Source organism: Hyla sarda, chromosome 2 (assembly GCF_029499605.1).
Source record: "Hyla sarda isolate aHylSar1 chromosome 2, aHylSar1.hap1, whole genome shotgun sequence".
NCBI classification, from domain to species: domain Eukaryota; kingdom Metazoa; phylum Chordata; class Amphibia; order Anura; family Hylidae; genus Hyla; species Hyla sarda.
The window spans coordinates 212,478,778-212,504,505 of NC_079190.1; the positions used below are offsets into that span (position 1 = coordinate 212,478,778).

The 25,728-nt window shown below is 40.8% G+C and overlaps 1 protein-coding gene across 6 annotated transcripts in view; it reads right to left on the reverse strand.

The window, feature by feature from the left end:
• The window catches only part of CBLB (Cbl proto-oncogene B), a 207,124-nt gene that overhangs the window by 66,396 nt on the left and 115,000 nt on the right, over positions 1-25,728 (reverse strand). For all 6 annotated transcript variants that reach the window (XM_056556288.1, XM_056556287.1, XM_056556292.1 and 3 more), the window contains 3 exons: positions 19,808-19,895; positions 16,947-17,078; positions 2,311-2,511 (listed from right to left, as the gene is read on the reverse strand). In XM_056556288.1, coding sequence (XP_056412263.1) covers positions 2,311-2,511; positions 16,947-17,078; positions 19,808-19,895 — 421 coding nt within the window. The remainder of the gene's footprint in view (positions 1-2,310; positions 2,512-16,946; positions 17,079-19,807; positions 19,896-25,728) is intronic.

Sequence of the window (25,728 nt, forward strand, 5' to 3'; positions counted from 1 at the left end):
CCACAAGACGTTTTCCCAGAAGGATTTTGGCAAAATGTAGGCTTGCTCTTATGTCTCTGTGTCAGCAGTGGGGTCCTTCTGGGTCTCCTGCCATAGCGTTTAATTTCATTTAAATGTCGACGGATAGTTTGCACTGACATTGATGCTCCCTGAGCGTGCAGGACAGCTTGAATATCTTTGGAACTTGTTTGGGGCTGCTTAGTCACCATCTGCACTATCCTGCGTTGACACCTTCCAACAATTTTTCTCTTTCGTCCACATCTAGGGAGATTTGCTACAGTGCCATAGGTTGCAAACTTCTTGATAATGTTGTGCACTGTGGACAAAGGCAAATCTAGATCTCTGAAGATGGACTTATAACCTTGAGATTGTTGAAATTTTTCCCCAATTTGGGTTCTCAAGTCCTCAGACAGTTCTCTTCTTCTCTTTCTGTTGTCCATGCTTAGTGTGGCACACACAGACACACAATGCAAAGACTCCTCTCCTTTTTATCTGCTTTCAGGTGTGATTTTTATATTGCCCACACCTGTTACTTGCCCCAGGTGAGTTTAAAGGAGCATCGCATGCTTGAAACAATCTTATTTTTCCACAATTTTTAAAGGGTGCTAATAATTTTGTCCAACCCATTTTTGGAGTTTGGTGTGACACTATGTCCAATTTGCTTTTTTTTCCTCCTTTTTTGGTTTAGTTCCAATAGACACAAAGGGAATAGAAAGAACACATTTTTTCTGCGGACTCCGCATGGAATGCATAGTCTTCTATGAGACTGCACTTTCCTGTGTGGTCCTAGTGCGGGCATGTTTATGTCTCCATTAGCAGTTTGTGGAATGTCCACACAGAGATTTTCCGTGCAGACATTACGTAGTGTAATTCTAGCCTTAGGATGAAGTTTTTAGAGTGATCATAGGCATAGGAACATTTAAGCCATGATAAGCACAAACACACACCCATCAGTAACATGATAAGGAAATTAGAGGGGCAAAGGTTTAAAAGTAATATCAGGAAGTATTACTTTACTGAGAGAGTAGTGGATGTGTGGAATAGCCTTCTTGCAGAAGTGGTCATTGCAAATACAGTGAAGGAGTTTAAGCATACATGTGATAAGCATAGGGCTATTCTTCATATAAGATAGGGCCAGGGACTATTGATAGGATTCAGATTATTGGGCAGACTAGATGGGCAAAATGGTTCTTATCTGCCGACACATTCTATGTTTCTATCTTTGTTCTCAGTTTGTGTATGGTATTGCAGCCATTGAAGTGAATGGAGCAAAGTTGTAATATCACATACAACTTGAGGACAGGTGTGGTGCAGTTTCTGGAAGAAAGAAGTTGTTTTCATATTCCTGGTTGTTAACCCTTTTAAGGCTGGATTCCCACTGCATTAATCAAGTCAGTAAGGTGGGGTTCCCCTTTGGGATTTCAGGCCAGACAAAATCTGGCCGAAGATCCCAGATGCATCCAGTGCTGACTAAATCATGGACGGCAATGTCTGCCAAGGGGAAATTCGCCAGAATATTAAACAAGTTCAGTATTCTGGCAAAAATTTACAAGCGGATTTTCTAAGCGAAAAGTCTGCCTTGAAAACTCCACAGTGCACTGTGCAGCAGAATGGGACTCCGCTCAGAAATTCTGTAGTGTGAACCCAGCCTAATAGGTACAGTATATGTTGACATCTCCTTTTCTTACAGGATGCAGATGTAAACCTATGATGAAATCAACTAATGCAGTGTGAACACAACCTGAATATAAAGAAAATGCAGAATATAACGAAACAAAAAGCTGTGCACAAAAATGTAACATCTGGTTGCTACAGTAAGTTACAGAAGGCACAAAACAAATCTGTGATTATGCTTTAGGGTGCATTCCCACTGCGGAATCTCCACTTGCGGAATTTCACAAGCGGAGATTCCATCTGGCGGCCGCCACCAAAAATACTTTGGCGCTAGGACCGCGGGGCACTGAGCAGTCTCCATCGATGGCTATGCAAAGCTCGTAGAATCCGTGCAAAGAATGAACATGTTCTTTCTTTGCGCGGAACAATTTCAGCAGCCGCTGCCGCTGAAATTTCGCAGAGACCCATTCACACTAATGTTAAGTTCACACTGCGGAATTACGCGGCAATTCCGTAGTGTGAACACATCCTTATTAGGCAGCAATGCGGAAAGGGTAGAACACTTGAAATTAGCTTATTTTATAGACTTATCCCATTTAATATCAGGTGCACTGGCAGTTTAATTCCTTGGTATATTGTGAGGTATACTTCAATATGCATGCTCAGGAATAATTTAATATATTATAAAGCCATTACCTTTTTCACACAGGCAAGCCGGCTCATTATCAGGCATTCTTCCCGCTCATCATCTTCATCAAAATCCAGCATGTGTGTACATAAACTATCGAAATTACTACTATTCCTGTTCTCATCTCTTGGATCAAAAGGATCAACTATAATTGGTTCTGTACCCTTGATTTCACAACGACAGAAAGGACATCCCTGTCCATCAGATTCCTGGGGGAAAAAAATCAAAGTCTGTACATATTGTATTTATAACATACACGGCCTACTAACAACATATTAATTGTAAGTTATAGTAAAAAAATAAATAAAAAAAAACACAAGAGTAAAACACAAAATGCTGGCCTTGACAAGATATTTGTACATATTGTTAATCGGTATTTTATATTAAGTACCGCTTCTATTGCCATGCATCATTTCTATTCACAGAAGCACTTAGGGCCTAATATTAATGGACAGAGTTTTCATTTACTCTTGTGTTTAGATATGGTAAGGTATATGTATGAAACCACTATAAAACAATTAACCTTGAATCTGTTTTATAAAGATTTCAAATATGAACACAAATGTGTTGTGAGACAATGGCAGGAATGGTTGTCAGGGATCGCTATATTTCCTCAAGGTACGTGGCTTCTGTGGATATCAGGTTTAATTAAGTGCATATCTCATCTAAAGAAAGCTGGGTGAGACACAGTAAATCCAGATAAAGTTGAAATCCATGGCAAGACTAAGCTTGCTAGGGACATTGTTAAGTCCTGTTATGGGGCCTGGATTTTTATAGGGTGAAAATCAGGTTTGTAATAGAGTCTTTTATTCCCTTCCTCGTCCTCTTCATGTTTTTAGACCTTCAGACCAATCGAATTATTGAACAGCGACCTGAAACTTTATGCCATCGTTTTAATTCGTAGGCTAAATTGCATTTTACCTTCTCTAACATCCAATGATCAGGTCGGGTTCATAAGTGGGCGTCAAACTACTGATGGTACTCTGCGTATAGTGGACATTATGTGAGTACTGGAAAAACAAAGAATGCCTTCTCTGCTCCTCACGTTGGATGCAGAGAAGGCATTCAATACGGTACACTAAGGGTATCTTGCACAAGTACTAGACAAGTTCTGGCTTAGGGGTCCATTTGAGTCAGCAGTAATGGCGTTATATAGCCATCCCACGTCATGTGTTTATGATTCAGGCGTGGTATCCAGAGAGTTCTGTATTTCTAAAAGTACTAGGCAGTGGTGCCCTTTGTCACCAATAATATTTGTTTGGGAACTCCTTGCCCAAAATATCCAAACCTCTCTGGATATAACCGGGGTAACAATAGCTAAGAGATAACATTGGGTTGTTTGCAGATGATGTTCTATTATGTGATGCGCGTTGGTCAGAGACGCTACCTGGAACTCGGCCGGAGTGGAGAATCGGCACCATGCGCCATAGGATGGCATACTATTTAACGCATTTAGTTGCATACTCCCAGGGATACCAAAATGTCACAACTAGGTACGGTATTGACTCTTTCACAATCTGTTTGATATTTATTATTATTGCTGATGTGATATTTATCTGTGATTGGGCCTTTGCATTTTTGTTACTTGGTATATCCTGTGGAGTTCCCCCTGTCATTCTGCTTTTCTGGGGTGTATGTATTTTTTAAGGGTGGGTTATTTTATGGGAGGCCTATTAGATTTTGTATTAAAATAAAGACTTAGTGGTTGACTATGGAGTAACCAATCATTTATAGGAGATGATGTTATATTATGTCTTACGAACCCTGAAAAACCATTGGCAGGAGTTATTGCCCTTTTGGGGAAATTTGGGGCTCTTAGCTACTATAAAGTTAATGCATTTAAATCAACAATTTTGGATATAGCATTACCTTCTTCCTTAAAAAAATAGCCACAGGTGTCCTACCCATACCAGTGGTCTACAGGTCAGCTTACTTACCTAGGCATCACTCTTACTTTCCCCCTCTCCCATATTATTCAAGTGAACTACTCTAGGCTAATATCTTCCATATCCAGAGATGTAGCTACCTATGCAAAGTTACCATTATCATGGGCAGGACGCATATCTGCCATTAAAATGATGTTGCTACCTAAAATTCTCTACTGCTTTCGTAACTTGCCAGTACCAGTCCCTAAAAGGTAGAATATGTTTATTACAGTGGCTGATTACGCAGCTGGTATGGCAAAAACAAAAACCAAGGATATCAGCAGAGCTGTTGTATCTTCCGGTAACTAAAGGTAGAATGGGATATCCTGACTTACAGAAATACTATTATGCGACTCTCCTAGAACAAACCCAACATTGGTGGTGTAACGATATTACCAAACAATGGGTTGAAATTGAATCATATTTAGTTCCTGAAGGTTCGCTGATAGGGGGTGAGGTGATCATCTAGGTGCAGCAGCAAGAAATACGCTGCGTATTCTCAATGATCATACACACAGGGCTAGCCGGCGGCAGCCCTGCATTTTCATTGAAGTTCGGAGGCGGAGCCACGCGTCACAGTCACGCCGTCATGCGGCTCCACCTCCAAAGTTCAGTGAAACCGCAGGGCTGCCGTCGGCTAGCCCTGTGTGTATGATCACTGAGAATACGCAGTGTATTTCCTGCTGCTGCATCCGATTTTGCAAAGCATGAAATATACTGCAGAAGCCGTACGTGGGACTGTACCCCAAAGGTAAACCGTAAAAATAAAATCACTATTTTGGTATGTTCATACATTTAGGTTTTTAAAAACTACAATCATTAAATACAAAGCCAAGAATGGATTAGAAAAGAGAAGTCACAGTTCTTCCTTTTTGTGTGTTCTCCATTTAGAAGCTCTTCCTGACTTAATCTTGTGAATGCACATATAGAAAATCTAGTCCTATATATTATCCAATTTAGAAATCAGAACAAAAACAACCAAATTTATACAAAGGGCTTATTTGTTGCATCTAGTTAGAGGAAATGATATCTTTATGTGAACAAGACATAGATCACAGCTCTATTTTTGGCTGCTGTGTTGTTCACAAAGTATGGAAACCAGATGACTTGGGATGTACTTAGGATACAGCTAGTGTATAAAGCAAAAGCAGACTTTTTATTTATTTATTGCTTATATCCAATTACACTATCCCCCACCTTCAAGGCAATGCTAATACAGATAAATATGTAACCATAATGTGAGGAAGATACCGGTATTGCTTTCATTTTTCCATTATACAATCAGACTATTGGACAAAAATCCCTTTTTCTCAATCACAATACCATCCTGCCCAGTATGACTAAGCCAGATTAGTCATATGATCACCATGGTAAGGGGGCCCACGCCTGCCATTAATTTACAATCTTACTTTATTTAAAACCAAAAGTAAAAAAAAAAAAAAAAAAACACTCTTCTCTATAACACTATAACATTTTATTGTAAAGTAAACTAAAAATTAAAATAATTTCTACAATATATGGGAAAAAAAGTTCACTACCTCTAACTGCCATTAATAAAGAAGAAAAATACCAGACAATAATAATTGTACTGTGCCAGTAAGATGGTGATGCACATTTATGGTAAATCCATATTATCCATATTCATTTCTTAAAGTATGTTTTTAGAGGTTAGTACAGTTGAAAAAAATAAGAGATAAATGAAGAGAAGGGTATGGTGGATGGAAATTATGTGATTCTATATTTATACATATGCAATAATGTCATTTTGTTCTAAGAATTTGTCTAAGCCGGTTTAGAACCCCTCAACTAAACAAATGTAATTCCGTCCCCATAGCTAAGATGTTTCATGCCCCTTTTTAGTTCAGCTGCAAATCTCTGTACCTTTTCCAGCTTCAGGACATCCTTTCTGGTAAGTGGTACCCAAAGCTAAACAGCATATTCCAGGTGAGGCCGTACCAATGCTTTATAAAACGGTAACATGACCATGTCCTAAAAGTCCATGTCTGTTTTAATCCCCAACAATATCATGCTGGCCTTTGAAGCAGCTGCTTAACAATGCAACTGTTCTGTAGTCTACGATCTACAAGTACACCCAGATCTTTCTCTACCAGTGACACTTTCAGTTTTACTCCTCCTATGAGATATGATACATGCAGGTTATTAGTACCCAGATACACAACTTTACATTTATTCACATTCAATCTCACTTGGCAAGTGTATCCAAGTCAGCTTGTAACTTATGCATGTCTTCTATAGGACTGTAATGCATTACAAAGCTGGATGTCATCTGCAAAGACAACAGAGCTGTCTTTGCAGGCCAGTACTGACCCTTTAGGTACACCACTTATAACTGGGGAGAATTAAGAGTAGGAATCATTGACCGCAACTCTCTGGGTATGGTCCTTGTTTTGAATTCAGTTTTTGATTCAGTTACAAACTCACTAAACCTAACGAGCTCATATAACCCACCTGGTGTCAAATGTTTAGCAAAAACACTATATCCACAGCCAACCTTCTGTTCAGGCTTCTACTCCCTTCATAATATAAACACATTAGATTAGTTTGACTTCTGTCCTTCATAAAACCATGCTGGCTATTACTTAGAATACTGTTCCCCTCTACATATTCCCATATGTAATCCTTTATAACCCCTGAAATGGTGTTTCCTCAATGAATGTTAAGCTTACACATCTGTAGTTACCTGGGGAAGACCCTTTTTGAAGACTTGCCTTGTGCCAGACCATTGACAATACCAGCCAGTAGAGAATCTCTAATTATTATCAGTAAGGGTACACAAATAACTGAACTGAGTTCTCCAAGAACTATTGGGTGTAATCTATCTGATCAAAGGAGTGCATTACATGATGTGTTACCAGCATTAGTCTCACCAACATCAGCTTCTCCATCTTCTTTTGCATATACAGAGCTAAAGAGCCCATTCAGTAACTCTTCTTTCTCTTGACCTCCAGTGACCACCTCTTCATTATACTTTTTAGGGGGCCTACATGCTTTAACCTTGGTTATTTTTTTTCCATTTAAACTAAAAGATTTTTTTAGAATTGATGTTAATTTCTTTGGCCATTTCCGACTTTCATTGTGAAGTTTTGGGGCTTAGTTTTAATCATTTATACTTATTTCCTACAGGAATATATTTAACAGCTTCTGCCAGCCTATGTCCTTAAGTACAGCCCTTTGTCTTATGATCCCTCTTAATGATCCAAAACTTAAAAACTCTTATTCCTATTATCTCCTATTAACCAGGGAGAAATATTTTTGTGTATTTTGGCTAATAGTAATAATGACATAGGAATAAGTTCATCTTTCTATGACTTTGTTAACCTGTTAAGGACCAAGGGCGTACAGGTACACCTTTGCTCCCTCGTACTTAAGGACCAAGGGTGTACCTGTATGCCCGCGGGAATTTCGGTCCCCCCCACACGCCGGGCGGGGACCGGACCGGGGTGACTGCTGATATCGATCAGCAGGCACACAGCGCAAATGCCCAGGGGGGGTGGTCAACAGACCTCCCAAAGTCGTCGATTGCCGCAAATCGCAAGTGAATTCACACCTGCAATTTGCGGCTATTCCGGGTCATACGGGTCTATGGTGACCCGGAAAATAAGACAGTCCAAGACAGCTACGATCCCCCTAAAGGGATAGGAGTGAGGTGGCAGGGGTGCCATCCCTCCTGTCCCTGCTATTGGTCGTATAGACGCGACGACCAATAGCAGATCGGGGGCGGGGGTTAACTTTCGGTTTACCCGTTCTGCCCACCCACAATAGACGGGGCAGAACGGCAAAACCGAAGGGGGCCGGCGACTAAGTCCACTTACCCTGCGGGCGAGGCTGCGGGAGACGATCGTTGTCGGAGATCGGCGGGTGGCGATGTCCTGCGGCTGGATCCTACGTAAGACGGTGAGTTGCCTAGCAACATCTGGAGGGCTACAGTTTGAGACCACTATACAGTGGTCTCAACTGTAGCCCTCCAGATGTTGCAAAACTACAACTCTCAGCATGCCCAGACAGCTATTTGCTGTGTGGGCATGCTGGGATTTGCAGTTTTGCAACAGCTGGAGGGCTACAGTTTGGAGATCACAGTGCAGTGGTCTCAAACTGTAGCCCTCCAGATGTTGCAAAACTGCAAACCCCAGCATGCCCAAACAGAAAACAGCTGTCTCGGCATGCTGGGAGTTGTAGTTGCGTACCTCCAGCTGTTGCACAACTACATCTCCCAGCATGCACTTCAGCGATCAGTTCATGCTGGGAGTTGTAGTTTTGCAACAGCTGGAGGCACACTTGTTGGAAAATACTGAGTTAGGTAACATAACCTAACTGAAGGTTTTCCGACCAGTGTTGCAAAAGTACAACTCCCAGCATGCACGGTCTGTCAGTGCATGCTGGGAGTTGTAGTTTTGAAACAGCTGGAGGTTTGCCCCCCCCCATGTGAATGTACAGGGTACATTCACACGGGCAGGTTTACAGTAAGATTCCTGCTTCAAGTATGAGCTGCGGCAAATTTTTCGCCGCAGCGCAAACTCCTAGCGGTAAACTCACTGTAAACTGTCGTCAGCGCGAATGTACCCTAAAAACACTACAATAACACATAATAAAGGGTAAAACAACCCTGATTCCCCCTCCCTCTCACAATTTATGTCCGATACTGCCCTGGAGGCCATCCAGTCTTTGGAGTTGCCCTTCACGCCTGAAGAACTGTGCGACGCTATCACACACTTGCCTGCAGGCAAATGCCCAGGTCCAGACGGATATACATCAAAAAAACTCTTCGGGCTGAAGTGGTACCCCTCTTGCTGGAGGTCTTCGACGGCTTCTCTAGTACCCAAGATACCCCCCCCCCCCCCTTGCATCCTTCCTAAAAGCATACATAACAGTCATCCCAAAGGAGGGTAAGGACACTCTACTATGCCCTAGTTACAGGCCGATTTCACTACTCAATGTCGACACCAAGCTGTTTGTGAAGTTAATTGCGAACAGATTGGCGCCGTTCATGCAGTCCCTAGTCCACCCGGACCAAGATGGCTTCGTCAGAGGTCGCGAGGCCAGAGACAACACGCTCCGGACCTTCTCCATTATCCATTCTGCTCGTAAAAGATCTAAGCCCTTATTCCTTCTCTCGCTAGATGCAGAGAAGGCTTTCGACCGGGTGGACTGGGACTTCATGGACGCTGGACAATCTTTCACAGATTGTTCTAGGCCCAGCCATGCTATCCAGAATCCACACACTATACTCCAACCCAACAGCCCAAGTTAGAATAAACGGTCAGATGTCGGCACCCCTGAGCAGGGCTGCCCTCTCTCCCAGCTTCTGTACATAATTTGCATGGAACACCTCTTGATGCCGATAAGAAATAATCCAGATATTAAGGGGTTTTCCCTCCCCTCGGGCCAGAGCAAATGTGCAGCGTTTGCCGACGACTTGTTGCTTTACCTCTCTGCCCCTCTCACCACCTTACCCTGATTATTGTCCACGATTAGAACCTTTTCCTCCCTGAGTTATTATAAATTAAATATGTCGAAGTGTGAGGCCCTTAACATTTCCCTTCCTCCTGACCAGATCCAGGCCCTCAAGAATTCATATCCATTTAAATGGCAACCCACCTCACTGAAATATTTAGGGACTCAAATCCCTTCAAACCTCCCGGACACTTTTAAACTCAATCCCCCCCCCCCTGCTACATACGTTACGCTCCGACCTAGCGAAGTGGGACAGAAAATACTTTTCTTGGCTAGGACGGATCAATATTCTCAAAATGAACGTCCTCCCGAGACTTCTATATCTCTTCTCTTTGCCTTCCTGTCACCCTCTCCCGTTCCTTCCTCAAAGAATTAACGACCATGCAGTCCAGATTTGTGTGGGCTAACAAAACCCCCAGATTAGCAAGACATGTCCTGATTCACAGGAAGCCTGAGGGTGGCCTGTCACTCCCCGATTATCAGGCATATTATACAGCTGCAGTGCTAGTGCGGGTGCTGGACTGTTTTCATTGTTCGAAAGATAAACAATGGATTCACGTTGAATCCTCTACCATGGAGAAAGACCCGAGGGCACTCCTTTGGTCGCCACGTCTTCCTCCCCATCTCCCTCCTATACATGACCTCCCTCCTGTCCTTCTCTCTGTCTGGAGCACGAGAAAGACCAACATGTCACACGCCCTTATCCTATCTACAATGGCCCACTAATGCCTCTCTTTGACAATCCTGCCTTCCCTCCCACACGCACTTGGACCACCTTTTTGTCTCTCCGCAGGAAGGAATACCCTACCTTCAACTCTCTTCTCTCGGGTTCCACTTTGAAATCCCTGGAAGAGATCACTGGAGGGAGCATACACACCCTTGCAAGGACATTTCAATACGCTCAGTTAAAACACTTCGATGTAACTTCTAAGGAGTCCCTGCTTCTACACCGCCCGCTGACTGACTTTGAAAAACTTTGCACATCATCCTCTCCAATTTACCACACAGTCAGTGTTCTTTATACTCTACTGCTGAGGGGTTGTACAACTCCCCCTCTACCCTTTAAAGTGGGCTGGGAAGACGATATTGGCCACCCGATAACTGAGCATGACTGGCTGAGGGCGCTCTCTACTTGCCACAAGACCTCCATCTCGTGTAAAGCCCAAGAGATCAACTACAAGGTATAGGGTCCCACAAAAACTGGCTAAGATGTTTCCTGGATCTCCTGATGTGTGCTGGAGGTGTCTCGATGACAAGGGCACCATGCTCCCCATTTGGCTCACCTGCCCTTGACTGCTCCCCTTCTGGTCGCAGGTAACATCCATTATCAAGAAGCTGACCTCGATTGACCTCCAGCGCACACCCGAGACGCTTCTACTTTTTATCCTGCCCCGTAACCATTCCCAAACATACCTCCCGCCTACTCTCTTTTCTATTATTGGCAGCCCGCTCTGTCATTGCAACGACTCTGGAAATCTACAACTCCTCCGACTATCCCTGCCTGGCTACTTGAGGTTTCCAGACTTCATAGAATGGAGGAGCTGCTGGCCGATTCCTCCAGACATTCAGCTAAATATCTCTCCATCTGGTCCCCTTGGGTGCACTTTTCGTTCTTCCCAGATTATAGCTCCCTATACTTGGCCACATGACTGCCACAGAGTTCCTCAGATCCACTTATACAGTGGACCCGGAGGCTTATCTTCCTCCCTCTACCGGACTTCACAGACTGAGACGTTGTACATCCCCCACCTCTACCCCCCATGACTGTCTACCTTGCCCTGTGAGCCGTGGGGGTCTCCCGTCTTTGCCTGGATCGCCCGGTAAGTCTTGTACCTCCAACCTAGCTCCTACACCTTCTTCTTCTCCGCTCTTCATCCTCTATCCCTTTCTCTCCCTTTCTCCACCTCCCCTACTCATCTTCCCTCTGTTCCCTTCCCCTAGTTACCCCTACCATTACCCTTTCACATCCCCCCCCTCTCCTTGTTAAGTTTGTCACTGCAATTCCATGTGCATAGGATCAATGTATGTTGCATTCTGTTGCCCAATATACCAGTGCTAGCTCACATCCGTCGGCCCTAGCTGGTATTGATCATACTGATATGCCCTTGGCTTAGTTTCCCGAGCCCAAAATGCTTTGATCTTGATCTTATGCTTTCAAAGACTCATACGCACCACCATTAATCTATAATGTTAGCTATTGTACTTGCTATTGCTTTACTTAGTATGACCATACTTGTATTTGCTTACTGTTGACAAATTTCAATAAAAACTTTATGTTGAAAAAAAATAAAATAATAATAAAAGGGTAAAACACTACATTTACACCCCCTTACACTGTCCCTCCCAATAAAAATGAAAAACGTATTGTACGGCAGTGTTTCCAAAACGGAGCCTCCAGCTGTTGCAAAACAACAACTCCCAGCATTTCCGGACACCCACTGACTGTCCAGGCATGCTGGGAGTTTAGCAACAGCTGGAGGCACCCTGTTTGGGAATCACTGGCGTAGAATACCCCTATGTTTCACCCCTATGCAATCCCTAATTTAGTCCTCAAATGAGCATGGCGCTCTCTCACTTCAGAGCCCTGTCGTATTTCAAGGAAACAGTTTAGGGCCACATATGGGGTATTTCCGTACTCGGGAGAAATTACACTACATATTTTGGGGGGCTTTTTATCCTTTTACCCCTTATGAAAAGGAAAAGTTGGGGTCTACACCAGCCTGCTAGTGTAAAGAAAAAAATGTTTTACACTAACATGCTGGTGTTGCCCTTTTTTTTTCTTTTACCTCTTGTGAAAATAAAAAGTAAAGACCCCCAAAATTTGTAACACAATTTCTCTTGAGTAAGAAAATACCCCATATGTGGACGTAAAATGCTCTGCGGGCGCATAACAAGGCTCAGGAGTGAGAGCGCACTATGTACATTTGAGGCCTAAATCGGTGCTTTGCACAGGGGTGGCTCATTTTACAGCGGTTCTGACAAACGCAAAAAAAATTATACCCACATTAGAACATACCCCATATGGGGATGTAAATTGCTCTGCGGGCGAACTACAATGCTCAGAAGAGAGTGAGCGACATTGGGATTTTGAAGAGAAAATTTGTCCAGAATTGAAGGCCATGTGCCAGAAACAAAGCCCCCATAGTGCCAGAACAATGGACCCCTCCCACATGTGACCTTATTTTGGAAACTACACCCCTTAACGTAATGTAATAAGGGGTGCAGTGAGCATTTATGCCCCACAGGCGTCTGACAGATTTTTGGAACAGTGGTCCGTGAAAATGAAAAATTTAATTTTTCATTTGGTCAGCCCACTGTTCCAAAGATCTGTCAAATACCAGTAGGGTGTAAATACTCACTGCACTCCTTATTACATTCCGTGAGGGGTGTAGTTTCCAAAATGGGGTCACATGTGGGGGGGGGGGGTCCACTGTTCTGGCACCACGGGGAGCTGTGTTAAACGCACTTGGCCCTTGACTTCCATTCCAAACAAATTCCCTTTCCAAAAGCTCAATGGAGCTCCTCATCTTCTAAGCATTGTAGTGCGCCAGCAGAGCACTTGACGCCCACACATGGGGTATTTTCATACACAGAAGAAATGGGGTTACAAATTTTGGGGGTAATTTTCTCCTATTACCCCTTGTAAAAATGAAAAATTTGGGGAAAAAACTGCATTTTAATGAAAAAATATTTTTTTGTTTATTTACACATTCAACTTTAACAAAAAGTCGTGAAATACTTGTGAGGTGTTAAATCTCACTATACCCCTTATTATTAAGTTCCTTGAGGGGTGTAGTTTCCAAAATAGTATGTCATGTGTTTTTTTTTTTGCGGTTCTGGCACCATAGGGGCTTCCTAAATGCGACATTCCCCCCAGAAACCATTTCAGCAAAATGTACTTTCCAAAAGACAAGGCATTGCAGTTCGCCCGCAGAGCATTTTATGTCCTAACATGGGGTATTTCCATACTCAGAAGAGATGGGGTTACAATTTTGGGGGGGGGGGGGGGTATTTTCTCCCATTACCCTTGGTAATTTGGGAAAAAAACTGCACTCTAGCGAATGTTTTTTTTTTTTTCATTTACACATCCGACTTTAACGAAAGGTCATAAAACACCTATGGGGTGTTAAGGCTCACTGGATGCCTTGTTACGTGCCTTGAGGGGTGTAGTTTCCAAAATGTTATGCCATGTGGGAGGTTTTCTGCTGTTCTGGCACCATAGGGGCTTCCTAAATGTGACATGCCCCCCTAAAAATCATTTCAGAAAAACTCACTCTTCAAAATCCCATTGTCGCTCCTTCCCTTCTGAGCCCTCTACTGCGCCTGCCAAACACTTGACATGCACATTTGAGGTATTTCCTTACTCGAGAGAAATTGGGTTACAAGTTTTGAAAGCTTTTTCTCCTTTTACCTCTTGTATAAATTCAAAAACTGGGTCTACAAGAACATGCGAGTGTAAAAAATGAAGATTTTGAATTTTCTCCTTTATTTTGCTGTTATTCCTGTGAAACACCTAAAGAGTTAACACACTTACTGAATATCATTTTGAATAATTTGAGGGGTGCAGTTTTTATAATGGGGTCATTTGTGGGGTATTTCTAATAGGAAGGCCCTTCAAATCCACTTCAAAACTGAACTGGTGCATGAAAAATTCCGATTTTGAAAATGTTGTGAAAAATTGGAAAATTGCTGCTGAACTTTGAAGCCCTCTGATGTCTTCCAAAAGTAAAAACATGTCAACTTTATGATGCAAACATAAAGTAGACATATTGTATTTGTGAATGAAAATATAATTTATTTGGAATGTCTATTTTCCTTACAAGCAGAGAGCTTCAAAGTTAGAAAAATGCTAAATTTTTCATTTTTTCATAAAATTTGGGAATTTTTCACCAAGAAATGATGCAAGTATCAACAAAATTTTACCACTTACATAAAGTAGAATATGTCACGAAAAAACTATCTCGAAATCAGAATGAAATGTAAAAGTATCCCAGAGTTATTAATGCTTAAAGTGAAAGTGCAAAAAATGCTCTGGTCCTACAGTGAAAATTGGCCTGGTCCTTAAAGGGTTAAACAGGGCAGCATTGTATGATGACAGACTTGCTTTAAACAACGTTTTAACTGTCCCAAAAGTACTTATTTTACAAAAAAAAAAAAAAAATTTGCATTTAAGCCCAAAGCTATACAACCAATCATCTCCTCAACTAAATAGGTGCATGGACATTGCTACTGCATAGTTTTCTAAAGAAACGGAAAGTTTTTTTATGATCTACTACAACAGACCTTTAGATATAAGATGTTTTTTTCAGATTCTCTGCCAGAATTGACGCAACTGTAACAAAACATTCTAAACTTTCTTCTCTGCTGCACAGATGAGCCAATCTGTTGCAAATCAAGTTAAGTAAATGGGAAGCAAAAGCTTTTTTGGCTCTGCCCATGTGGATATGTTTCTGTCCACAGGAAATCGGAGCACCACAGTTAAAAATAAACTTGCCAGGCTAAAGGTTTTAGAACATTCAGCATATTTCGCGTGAGATGCCAAATCCATTATTAAATCTATAAAGTAGACAGCAGTATTCAAGTACTTGGCAGACTAGGAACAGCATCAGGGGCCAGAAAAGCAACAACAGGTATTGCAAAAAAAACTAAGCAACTGCAAGAGAACAGGCCTGTTAAATACATTCATACAGCCGATATCCCCTTAATCAAAAGCAAAGGGTTCTAATACAATATCCAATTGAAGAAGGTGTTCCTACGGCACTGCGAGTGATTGGAACCCCGGTCCCCGGATTAGGAAAGTTCTTTGCAGGTGTAAAGATGGTGGTGCTCTGGTTTCAGGCAAGATGCAAGGTACATTTGTATGAAGAAAAGAAAAACACACATCATGTTCGTCTTCTTGCTTTATTGCATAAAATACTCACATAAAGACATAGGGGAGAGGGAAGGAGCGGGGGGGTACAAGCGTCAACAAGCTCCGTTTCGCACTGAGTATAGTGCTTCTTCCGGCCATAGGCAGGAAGAAGCACTATACTCAGTGCGAAACGGAGCTTATTGCCGCTTGTACCCCCCGCTCCTTCCCTCTCCCCTATGTCTTTATGTGAGCATTTTATGCAATAAAGCAAGAAGACGAATATAGTGAGTGGCCGGTTTTTCTTTTCTTCATACAAATTCCAATACAATATACCAGAGGGCAAACAACCACCATCAGCCCCATCAGCCCCATAGTAATCAGCAACAGTATCCCATGTTTCCAGGAGTAGAAAAAAGAACTTAAAGAAAAGTAAACAGTTGAGTACGCATAGCCATTTTTTCTGAATGTTATGTTACACTGACAGTGAAAAATGCCAGCAAGTAAACACTCATAGACCATTTTCATTTTGAGAGGTAGAGGCTGATTCTGATGCAGGTTTTTTGTTCTGTGTAATTCATTTCTGTTAGATCCTGTTCACAGTTAAGGAGTTTATAAAGCAAAGTGTTTAAAAATAAAGCATGTACTGTAAGTGAATACTAATAGATAATAAACTACTAACATTGTCTGCCAATACTCTTTACAGTACATTTTTGTATGGTTGTATTACATAGTAATAGTTTGCAAGGCTGAAAAAAAGACATCCACCCATCTTGTTTAGCCTATTTCCCTATAGTGTTGATCCTAAAGAAGGCATCTCCACTTGCTATTTACAGTCTGAGGTATAAATAGATCAAGGGAGAGAACTATGTACTGCCCAGAACTGTATGTGTTGATTTGTACAGCTATTTTCACATCATGTACATCTATGCCCTTTTGATACACTGCATGATTTTATTTGCCTTGGCAGCAGCTGCCCAACACAGGAGTTTAAGTTAACAGTAAATGTAACTGTAGCAACCAAAGTCCTTTTCTATGTAAATTCCAGTGTTTTCTCACTTTATTCCTATTCTCAGCCTGGATTCTCCCCCATGTGCAAAACCTTACATTTATCTGTGTTGAACCTCATCTGCCACTTCCCAGCCCAAACCTCCAACCTGTCCAGATGCATTAAAAACAGTGTATTGTCCTTTATTATATAAACTGCTTTACACCGTTTAGTATCCTTTGCAGAAATTGATTGTTTGTTATAAATCAATGGGATTGCATAGTAATGAAAACATTCCACAATCTCTTCTAGCAATGTAATAGGAATTAAACAACAGCAAATCCACTGATTTCAAGTAAATAATTCAACAATTTTGAAGTTAGAGGTGTATGTAATGTGTAATGACAGTACCTGCCAAGACGTGAGACATGAAGTGCACATCAAATGTCCACACGGCTCAATCTTCACATCTTTGTCATTTTCTGCACATATTTTACATAACTGAAATGTTGAGCCCATTTCACAGTACAATTCATATTGTTCCTGAAAGTAAAAAAAATGGTCAAATATAAATACAAAAAATAGTAACTACATAATAACAATCAAGCAGCACTTTGTTTATACCCCCAAATAAAGTGGTCTTTATAACATTTTAGGTTATGGTCCACATATGGCTTCCCTCAAAACAATAATAGTTGTGCAGCATTGATAAGAAACAATGCGAAGGTGTTGATGTCAGTTCCTTGTAGTGTTGTACAGAGCATTCATCATGTTCTCTGTCTACTCCTTTATAAAAAAAAAATAGCATCTTCCAAACAATATGAATATCCTAACTACTCTAAAATACACAGATTTAATATTCATCCCAATCAGCCATAGCATTAAAATCACCTGCCTTATATTGCATAGGTCCCCTCATGCTTCATCACCCACCGAAACATGGACTATACAAGATGTCAGCAGTAGATCCTTTATGTCCTATAAGTTGTAAGGTGGGGACTCTATGGTTCAAGCTAGTTTCTCCAACACACTGCACAGAAGTTTGATTGGATTGAAATCTGGTGAATGTGGAGGTCAAGTTAACACCTTGTACTCTTTGTCATGCTCCTCAAACTATTCCTGAACAATTTTACAGTGTCAGAGCACTTAATTCTGCTGAAAGAGGCAACTGCCATTTGGGTATGATGCTGCCAAGAGTGAATATCCTTAGTATATATTTAGGTAGGTGTTACATGTCAAAGGGCGGTATTCCACTCAGATCCCTGTGGGGACTGTGTTTGGGAGTCATATGTTGCATGTCCAATTTCATATTCACAATTTTAGTTTTATCTTCTTCTACCCTCTGAAATGTTTCTAAGTCCAGCTGAGTCCAGTTTCTAAGTCCAGTTTACCGAGAGGAAGAGACAGTAGTTAGAGACAGCCTCTCTAGGCAGAGGAAGTGTTCGAACAGGAAAGCCCAGGGCCAGAAGCTCCTGCTAAGAACTCAGTCCAGGATACAATCCAAGACTAGTCCTAATCTAAGTGCAGAAGAAGGGAGAAGTTCATTCTGTGAGAAGTTAAGAAAAGGCCTCATAGCTTTATCCAAGGACTGACGTGGGCTTCCAGCCATGTCTAGTGTAATGTGGTGGTGGTGGTTAATGAATCTACAGAACTGCATCCTGCCATTAGGAACTGTAGTACTAATGAGACAAGCAGATGTTTTTCCCTGCCTCTGAGCTCCACAGTGACTGAAGCAACTCATACTGTGAGACAAGAAGCCTACACATTGTGGGTAAACACTACTTCAGCCAAAGACAAGCCTGTCTGACTCTACTGTACTGTACCTCGACATTCCAGTTCTGATGTTGACATGTCCATTGAAGGTGCATATCTACATATAGAAGAAACAAAGAAGACATAGAGGAAGCGAGTCACCGCACTAAACAGTTAGTCAATGTCTGCCCCCGCCATGCCTGCCTGTACCGGTTATGCACCGCTTTGATTGTATAAAGCTGCCGCATGGATGGTCAGTGCTGTTTAGTGTGTTTATTCTGTATGTAGATATGCTGTCTGGACTGAGCACCGCCTGGACCAGCTACTACTTGCCACTGAGCCCTCTCAGTCTTGCTTATAGTGTTGTGCCAGCCCCTTCTCTATGCATCCATTGAAGGTGCTTTCAGTGGTGAACAGGGTCATGACTGGTCTGTGGCTATGCAACAAACTGCAATAAAATGTGTGACACCTTTCTTTGATAGCCAGCTTAAATGTTTTCACCCATTTTAGCTATAGTAGTGGGACTATAAGGGCAAACCATGTATATCAATAAGCTTTTACTGGTTGCAATTTACTGGTTGTCCATCTTTGGATCACTTTTAGTAAGTACTAACTGTTGCATCCCAGGAACACCACATTATTATGGAAATGTTCCAAAATTCAGCCAGTAAGTAGTTCAAATCCTAATAATCAATAATCAAAAGTCCCCGAGGATTTCCAGGGTTAATTATTCTCAAACAAAACCCTTTGGAGCAGAAGCCTCTCAGGGACTGACTAGCAATGGTACCTCGGCCCTTGACAAAGCCGGTTCTACCAGCGAAAAGTTGGAGATACATAAGTGTATTTTTAATGAGCATTGGAATGAGACCTGAATAAGGAGAATTGGCAGCATACCATTTATTACTCATGATTACTCATATACAGTCCAACAAATTGAACAAACATGAGTGGTATTGCTGCCATAACTCCAATCTCAATAATTCAGCTGATATAGCCACCCCAGAAAAGGAACTCATACCCCTTTGTGATTTTATTTTCACTGTATATATGATGACACAGGGCGTTCATTTTGTATATTTTAATTGAAAACAAATAAAGAGAAATATTTTAGGGGGATTCTTCAGAGATAGGGATTTATTTCCGAAGGGGCTTCTGCCCGGAAGGGTTTTGTTTGAGGACAAATCCTTATACGTGCCCATTTTTCCTGCTTCCGACATATCCCCTTCAACTACTGCATGTTCGCATGCTGCCTAATATACCCCACTGGTGCCAATATAAGATAATATAATGGCTGATGAGTGTATAAAACAATGTGGTAAATGTATTATCCATAAAGAATTGTCATGTTTAATAAGTTAATGCAATGTCTGAGTCACAATGAATAGTTTGTTTTCCCTTTACAGCTCATATATTAAAAGTTCTGGTGTTCTATGACCACTTATGCACTTGATTTTAGAATACAAAAAAAATATATATATATATATAAATAAATAAATTGAAGCAGAAATGAAAACAAATACCTGGGTAACTTTGATGTGATCATGTGGAGTGGGCTCACATAGACCTGTCAAGTCTGGATTGTAGCTTCGTCCATCAGGAAATAGGTAACTGAAAACATAAAAACAAGTTTATCACACACAATTGCAAGCATATTTCATTCAGGTCAACAAACCGTTTACACGCACCATTTCTGATGGATTTTGGTCAGCAAGTGGGTGCCTAACTGCAGTCTTCAATTTTAGGCTTTTAGATAAAATAACTATTAAAAATGTGAATAAAATGTGAACACATTTCAAAACACATCTAGAGATGTATATTCATCATATAACATACCATTTCTCTACATATAATTAATTATAGGAATGTATTCTTGCGTAATTAACCCCTCAAGGACACAGTCTATTTAAAATTTTCCATCTAAGGATTTTAGGGTTTGTCTTTGTTGCACACCAATTGTACTTTATCATGACATATTTTATTTTATGTATGGTGAAACAATAAAAATATTACTTGGGGGGGGGGGGGAGAGAAAACCTAAATTTTGCAACTTTTATTTGGGGGACGGTGGGGGGTTGTTTTTTTGCAGTGTACTTTGGTAAAAATGACATGTATTCTTTATTTTGTAGGTCAATGCTATTATAACAATACCCAAGTTAAATAGCGTTCCTATTATTGTCCTCTTTTTATCTCTATACATTTTCTATGTTACTGTATACAGGGCTGTAATCTGTAGTCTTTAAGGGTACCATTTTTGTTTTGATGGGACTTTAAGACAATTTATTAATGTTTTCTAATTCAGGGTGTGACAAAAAAATTTACATTGTAAAATGGGTAAAAATAATTATTTATTTTCTCTTAGGGGAAGGGCTTTTATATCATTTAAGAAACATTTTCAATTTTATTTTGTCCTTTTCAAGTTTCAAGGGGACACTTACGGTATATGTAATCATTAGATTGCATTTACTGTATAATGCTATGCATATTGCATATCATTATGCTGTCTGATTGGTTCTCCACTAATACAGCCTGAGTAAGCCAGACTGCATCATTTGATTGGTCAACTGGCATTCTAAAGCAGGCAAGGGGGCCCTCCACTACCATTTTTATTCACTGGACCCACGTGATCACGTTGCTGGAGTCCGATGAGCTCCCAGCATGTGGCAGTTCATGCTTTAGACACAGTGATTGGCATTGATCTCGGCATCTAAAGGGTTAATAACGCTCAGCCGCCCCGGAGCATTAAAGGGGTTATCCAGGAAAAAACTTTTTTTTATATATCAATTGGCTCCAGAAAGTTAAACAGATTTGTAAATGACTTCTATTAAAAAATCTTAATCCTTTCAGTACTTAGGAGCTTCTGAAGTTAAGGTTGTTCTTTTCTGTCTAAGTGCTCTCTGATGACACCTGTCTCGGGAAACGCCCAGTTTAGAAGAGGTTTGCTATGGGGATTTGCTTCTAAACTGGACGGTTCCCGAGACACGTGTCATCAGAGAGCACTTAGACAGAAAAGAACAACCTTAACTTCAGAAGCTCATAAGTACTGAAAGTATTAAGATTTTTTTTATAGAAGTAATTTACAAATCTGTTTAACTTTCTGGAGCCAGTTGATATATAAAAAAAAAAGTTTTTTCCTGGATAACCCCTTTAAGCCCCAGACAGCAAGAGAGTGTACATATATGCCCTGTGTCATCTAAGGGTTAATAGTGAGAGGAGTATGTAACATAATGCAGTCTCAAATAAATGATGGTGTTCTTATCTAAGTTTATATTGCTTTAATTTGCTTTGTTTCAAGATAATGGTTAGCTAAGAGAACACAGTTTACAGTCAGCGCTCCAGACTGATACATTGTAGCAAGATAGCCAAGAGACTGATGTATTTAGCTTGCTAAGCATTGCCTAGACTAGATACAATTGCATCCATTTCTAATCTGAGAGCAGGGCTGGCTTTGCATGGGGTTTACAACCTCTGCGTGTAAACTAGTGCATCCTTATTCTGCTAGTATCTTCAAAAAAGCTGACGAAAAAACATGATGTAACTTTCTAAGAGATTTTAGGCTCCATTTATATTGTGATTAAAGGGGTACTCCACCCCTAGACATCTTATCACCTATCCCCAGTGGCGGTACCCCTGCGATCTCTCCCGCAGCACCCCTCTCATCAGCTGCACAGAGCACTCACGATACAGGGGCCTGAGTATCGTGACGTCACTATACTCCGCCTCTTGTATTGTGAGTCATCAGGCACAGACCAAACTTTGCTCCGTGCAGCTGATGAGAGGGGGTGCTGCAAGAGAGATCGCAGGGGTTCCCAGCAGTGGGACCCCCATGATCAGACATCTTATCCCCGATCATTGGGCATCAGGGCTCAGTTCAGAGAGGTCCATTTGCAGAATCCAAACGGGACATGACCAGAGAAAAAAATACTGCAGATCAGTTTTTCTGCTGAACAGCAACTAGCAGTAGTAACAGACCATCTATATTTGTTGTGCAATGGACCGCCCAGCTCTAGTTTGTGTTGGGAAACTATTACCCAAAATGTAAGTTCACACGAGGATAAGCAACAGATTTCTTTTTACTGTCGGTTTCCACAATTAAAAAACTGCAGCCATATTATGGTTTTAGCAAAATGGATGAGAGAAGCCCCATGATAAAGCCCCACAGTGAGTGAAACATGCGTTGGGTTAGGTAGGTATGGAGCTGGTAGCACATATGGCTTATTGATTTTTTTCTTGTATGTTTATGATATTTTTTGCTTTGGATCCACTGATTTGCCACTACTGTATACACTGGCTTTTTGTCTTGCTAGCTAACAATATCATATTGGGTGTGTAGTATGTTTTTGGTCACTTTCAGCATAATTGGTTTGATTCTGATCCAGCAGGCATTTTGTTATTACCTTACTCCATATTTTCTGTGCAAGACATATCCTGGTGCAAATTTTAATATGTTGTCCATTTTTGAATTTTATACATTATTACAATAAAGATATGTATGTCATTTCTATATTCTGCTGGAACTTTATTTTTTTTGCTGTTGCAAAATGGATGAGAGTAATAGAAATGCTAGGGCTTGTTCACATTGCCACCATGCTCAGCTCAAGGGAGCACAGTAGCAGAGTCTGTCGAAAGGACAGAAATTTTGCTGAGAAAAATAAATATTGTATTTCCTATTTTTTTTCTCTCCCCTCAACTCTCGTAAAAAAAAAAAAAAAAAAAAATGGACACTCAACGGACCCCATTCAAGTCAATGGGATCCTTCAGGACCTGCCGCTGGCAGTTGTGCTCTGACTTATTCACACAAGAAAAAAGGACTGACCCTTTACACGTGGGAGCATAATGACAGTGTATACCTAGCCTTATTCACACGTTAAAAAAAAAAAAGCATACCTGTTTATGCTATGAAAAACTGCTCCTTTAGTGCACTTTGTGTATGCATACCCTAATAGAAGAAACCCCCTTTAATGCGAATGCGGAGTAAGCGGAGACAACAAAGGCCAGGAACATTATCACCACAATAATGGTATCTCATTATTGCATCAAAGGAGTCAGTATTTTAATGAAGAAAGTGAGAGGAGGGTATTAGCACCTATGTTTTTACAGGATGGCTCTATGAGTGCTGTCAAGAGTTTTTGCTGGAGTCTGAAGAAATATACACACTCAATCTCCGGATTCAAAAGCTTTATGATCACCAAAGGGGTTGAAAAACCAATAATAAGACAAGGGATACTGTAAAATATAATACAGAGCAGAGAATATCTATGGGCACTATAAACATTATAGCAAAGCAGTAACACACATTGAAAGACATGCCCCCATTAAAAGGGGTTATCTAGCATAAAAAAATAAAATTAAAAAAACGGAACAGATTTCTTCAAAAACCTGCGGCACATTTGTCTGCAGGTTGGGTGTGGTTTTGCAGCTCCGTTTCATTGAAATGAATGGAGCCAAGTTGTAAAACCATGCACAACCAGTTTTTGGAAGAAATAACTCTTGTTTTCTATTGCAGGATAACCCTTTTAAGTCCTTACAGTGTTCATTGACTCAATAATATATAACATATTTCTAAATCTGTTTTCCTAGTCCACTTTTTGGCACTCTAATACAACCACTGGCAAGAATTATGTAACCATTACACTTAAAGGGTTATTCCAGGCAAAAACTTTTTTTTATATATATCAATTGGCTCCGGAAAGTTAAACAGATTTGTAAATTACTTCTATTAAAAAATCTTCCAATAGTTATTAGCTTCTGAAGTTTTCTGTCTAACTGCTCAATGATGATGTCACGTCCCGGGAGCTGTGCATGATGGGAGAATATCCCCATAGGAACTGCACAGCACCTGGGACGTGAGTCATCAGAGAGCAGTTAGACAGAAAACAACAACTCAACTTCAGAAGCTAATAACTATTGGAAGGATTAAGATTTTTTAATAAAAGTAATTTACAAATCTGTTTAACTTTCCGGAGTCAGTTGATATATAAAAAAAAGTTTTTGCCTGGAATACCCCTTTAAACTAGGTTTGCATATATCCGGCATCCAGCTCAGTGAGACCAGCCTAAAACTGGCAGCAACTAATGCCACAACTGATGAGAAAAGTGCGCCAGTGTTTTAGCATCCACCACTCATTAATTGGGCAGGCTAGACAGGCAAACACAGCAAGATGCCGACCATCTGAAAATTAATAGGATCAGTTCTATCATCAGTTTCCCTCTGGCGCTTTTTGTACACAACAGGAGGGAAACACTGCCAGATTCTAGATATATGTGAAGGGGCCTTAGAGGATGTTCACCCAGGTTTTGTACGTCACAAAAAACACACAAATCGCAGATACAACACAAAACAATCTTTTATTATCTGAACATTCTGGCTTGACATGATTTTGGGGGTGCCGTTCTGTTGTCATGGCAAAATAAGACACACAAAAAAATTGTAAGGATATAAAATATACCCCAAATATTAAAAGTTAAAAAAAATAATCAAAATACCTCTCTCAATTTTTCAAACAAACAAACCTAGACTACAATGAAAATAAACATAAAAGACAACATTCTGCAGTGTAGAAAAGTCCAAAATATCAGAATTTAACATTCAAATGCAAAGAACATGTTTTTAGGTTAATTGTCCTAAGTTCGGTAAAACTGGCCCTAATTTACAGGTGTCTGTAATAGGAAAAGATTTAAACAGAACCAAAGTATGTGGTGTACTGTAGAATATAGTGATCCCTCAACTTACAATGGCCTCAACATACAATAGTTTCAACATACAATGTTTTTTTCTGGACCATTGTAAGTTGAAACCAGACTCAACATACAATACTACGGACAGTCCAGATCTGTGAAACGTGTCAATGGCTGGAAGAACATTCACTGGCAAAACCCCTGTATTACTGAAGTGTATGCACTGACAGATGTCTGGTAGCGCCCCCTACAGTACAGGGAGGTATTACATGTTCTGTACACTTTACCTGTACCAGGGTTTCCTGCTCCTTTGGACACCAGTTGAGGGCGACTCCATGTTAGTTTTGTAGGACGAAGCTCCTGTCCTCTACATAGACCAGTGTTTCCCAAGCAGGGTGCCCCCAGCTGTTGCAAAACTACAACTCCCAGCATGCCCGGACAGCCTTTGGCTGTCCGGGCATGCTCTGAGTTGTAGTTTTACAACAGCTGGAGGCTCCCTGCTTGGGAAACACTGACATATACAGTGATTTACTGCTCCCAGCAGATCTTTCTTACTTTTATATGTAAGGATTTGCTTAATCTGTATTAGTTATCTACTTATTTTTCTTTAAATTCTCACTTTTTCCTATTTTGGATGGCATTTTGGAGCCTTTAGAACCAATTACCAGGTTTCCATAGAGTTCTGGTCTCAACATACAATGGTTTCAACATACATTGGTCGCCCCAGAACCAGTTAATATTGTAACTTGAGGGACCACTGTATGTAG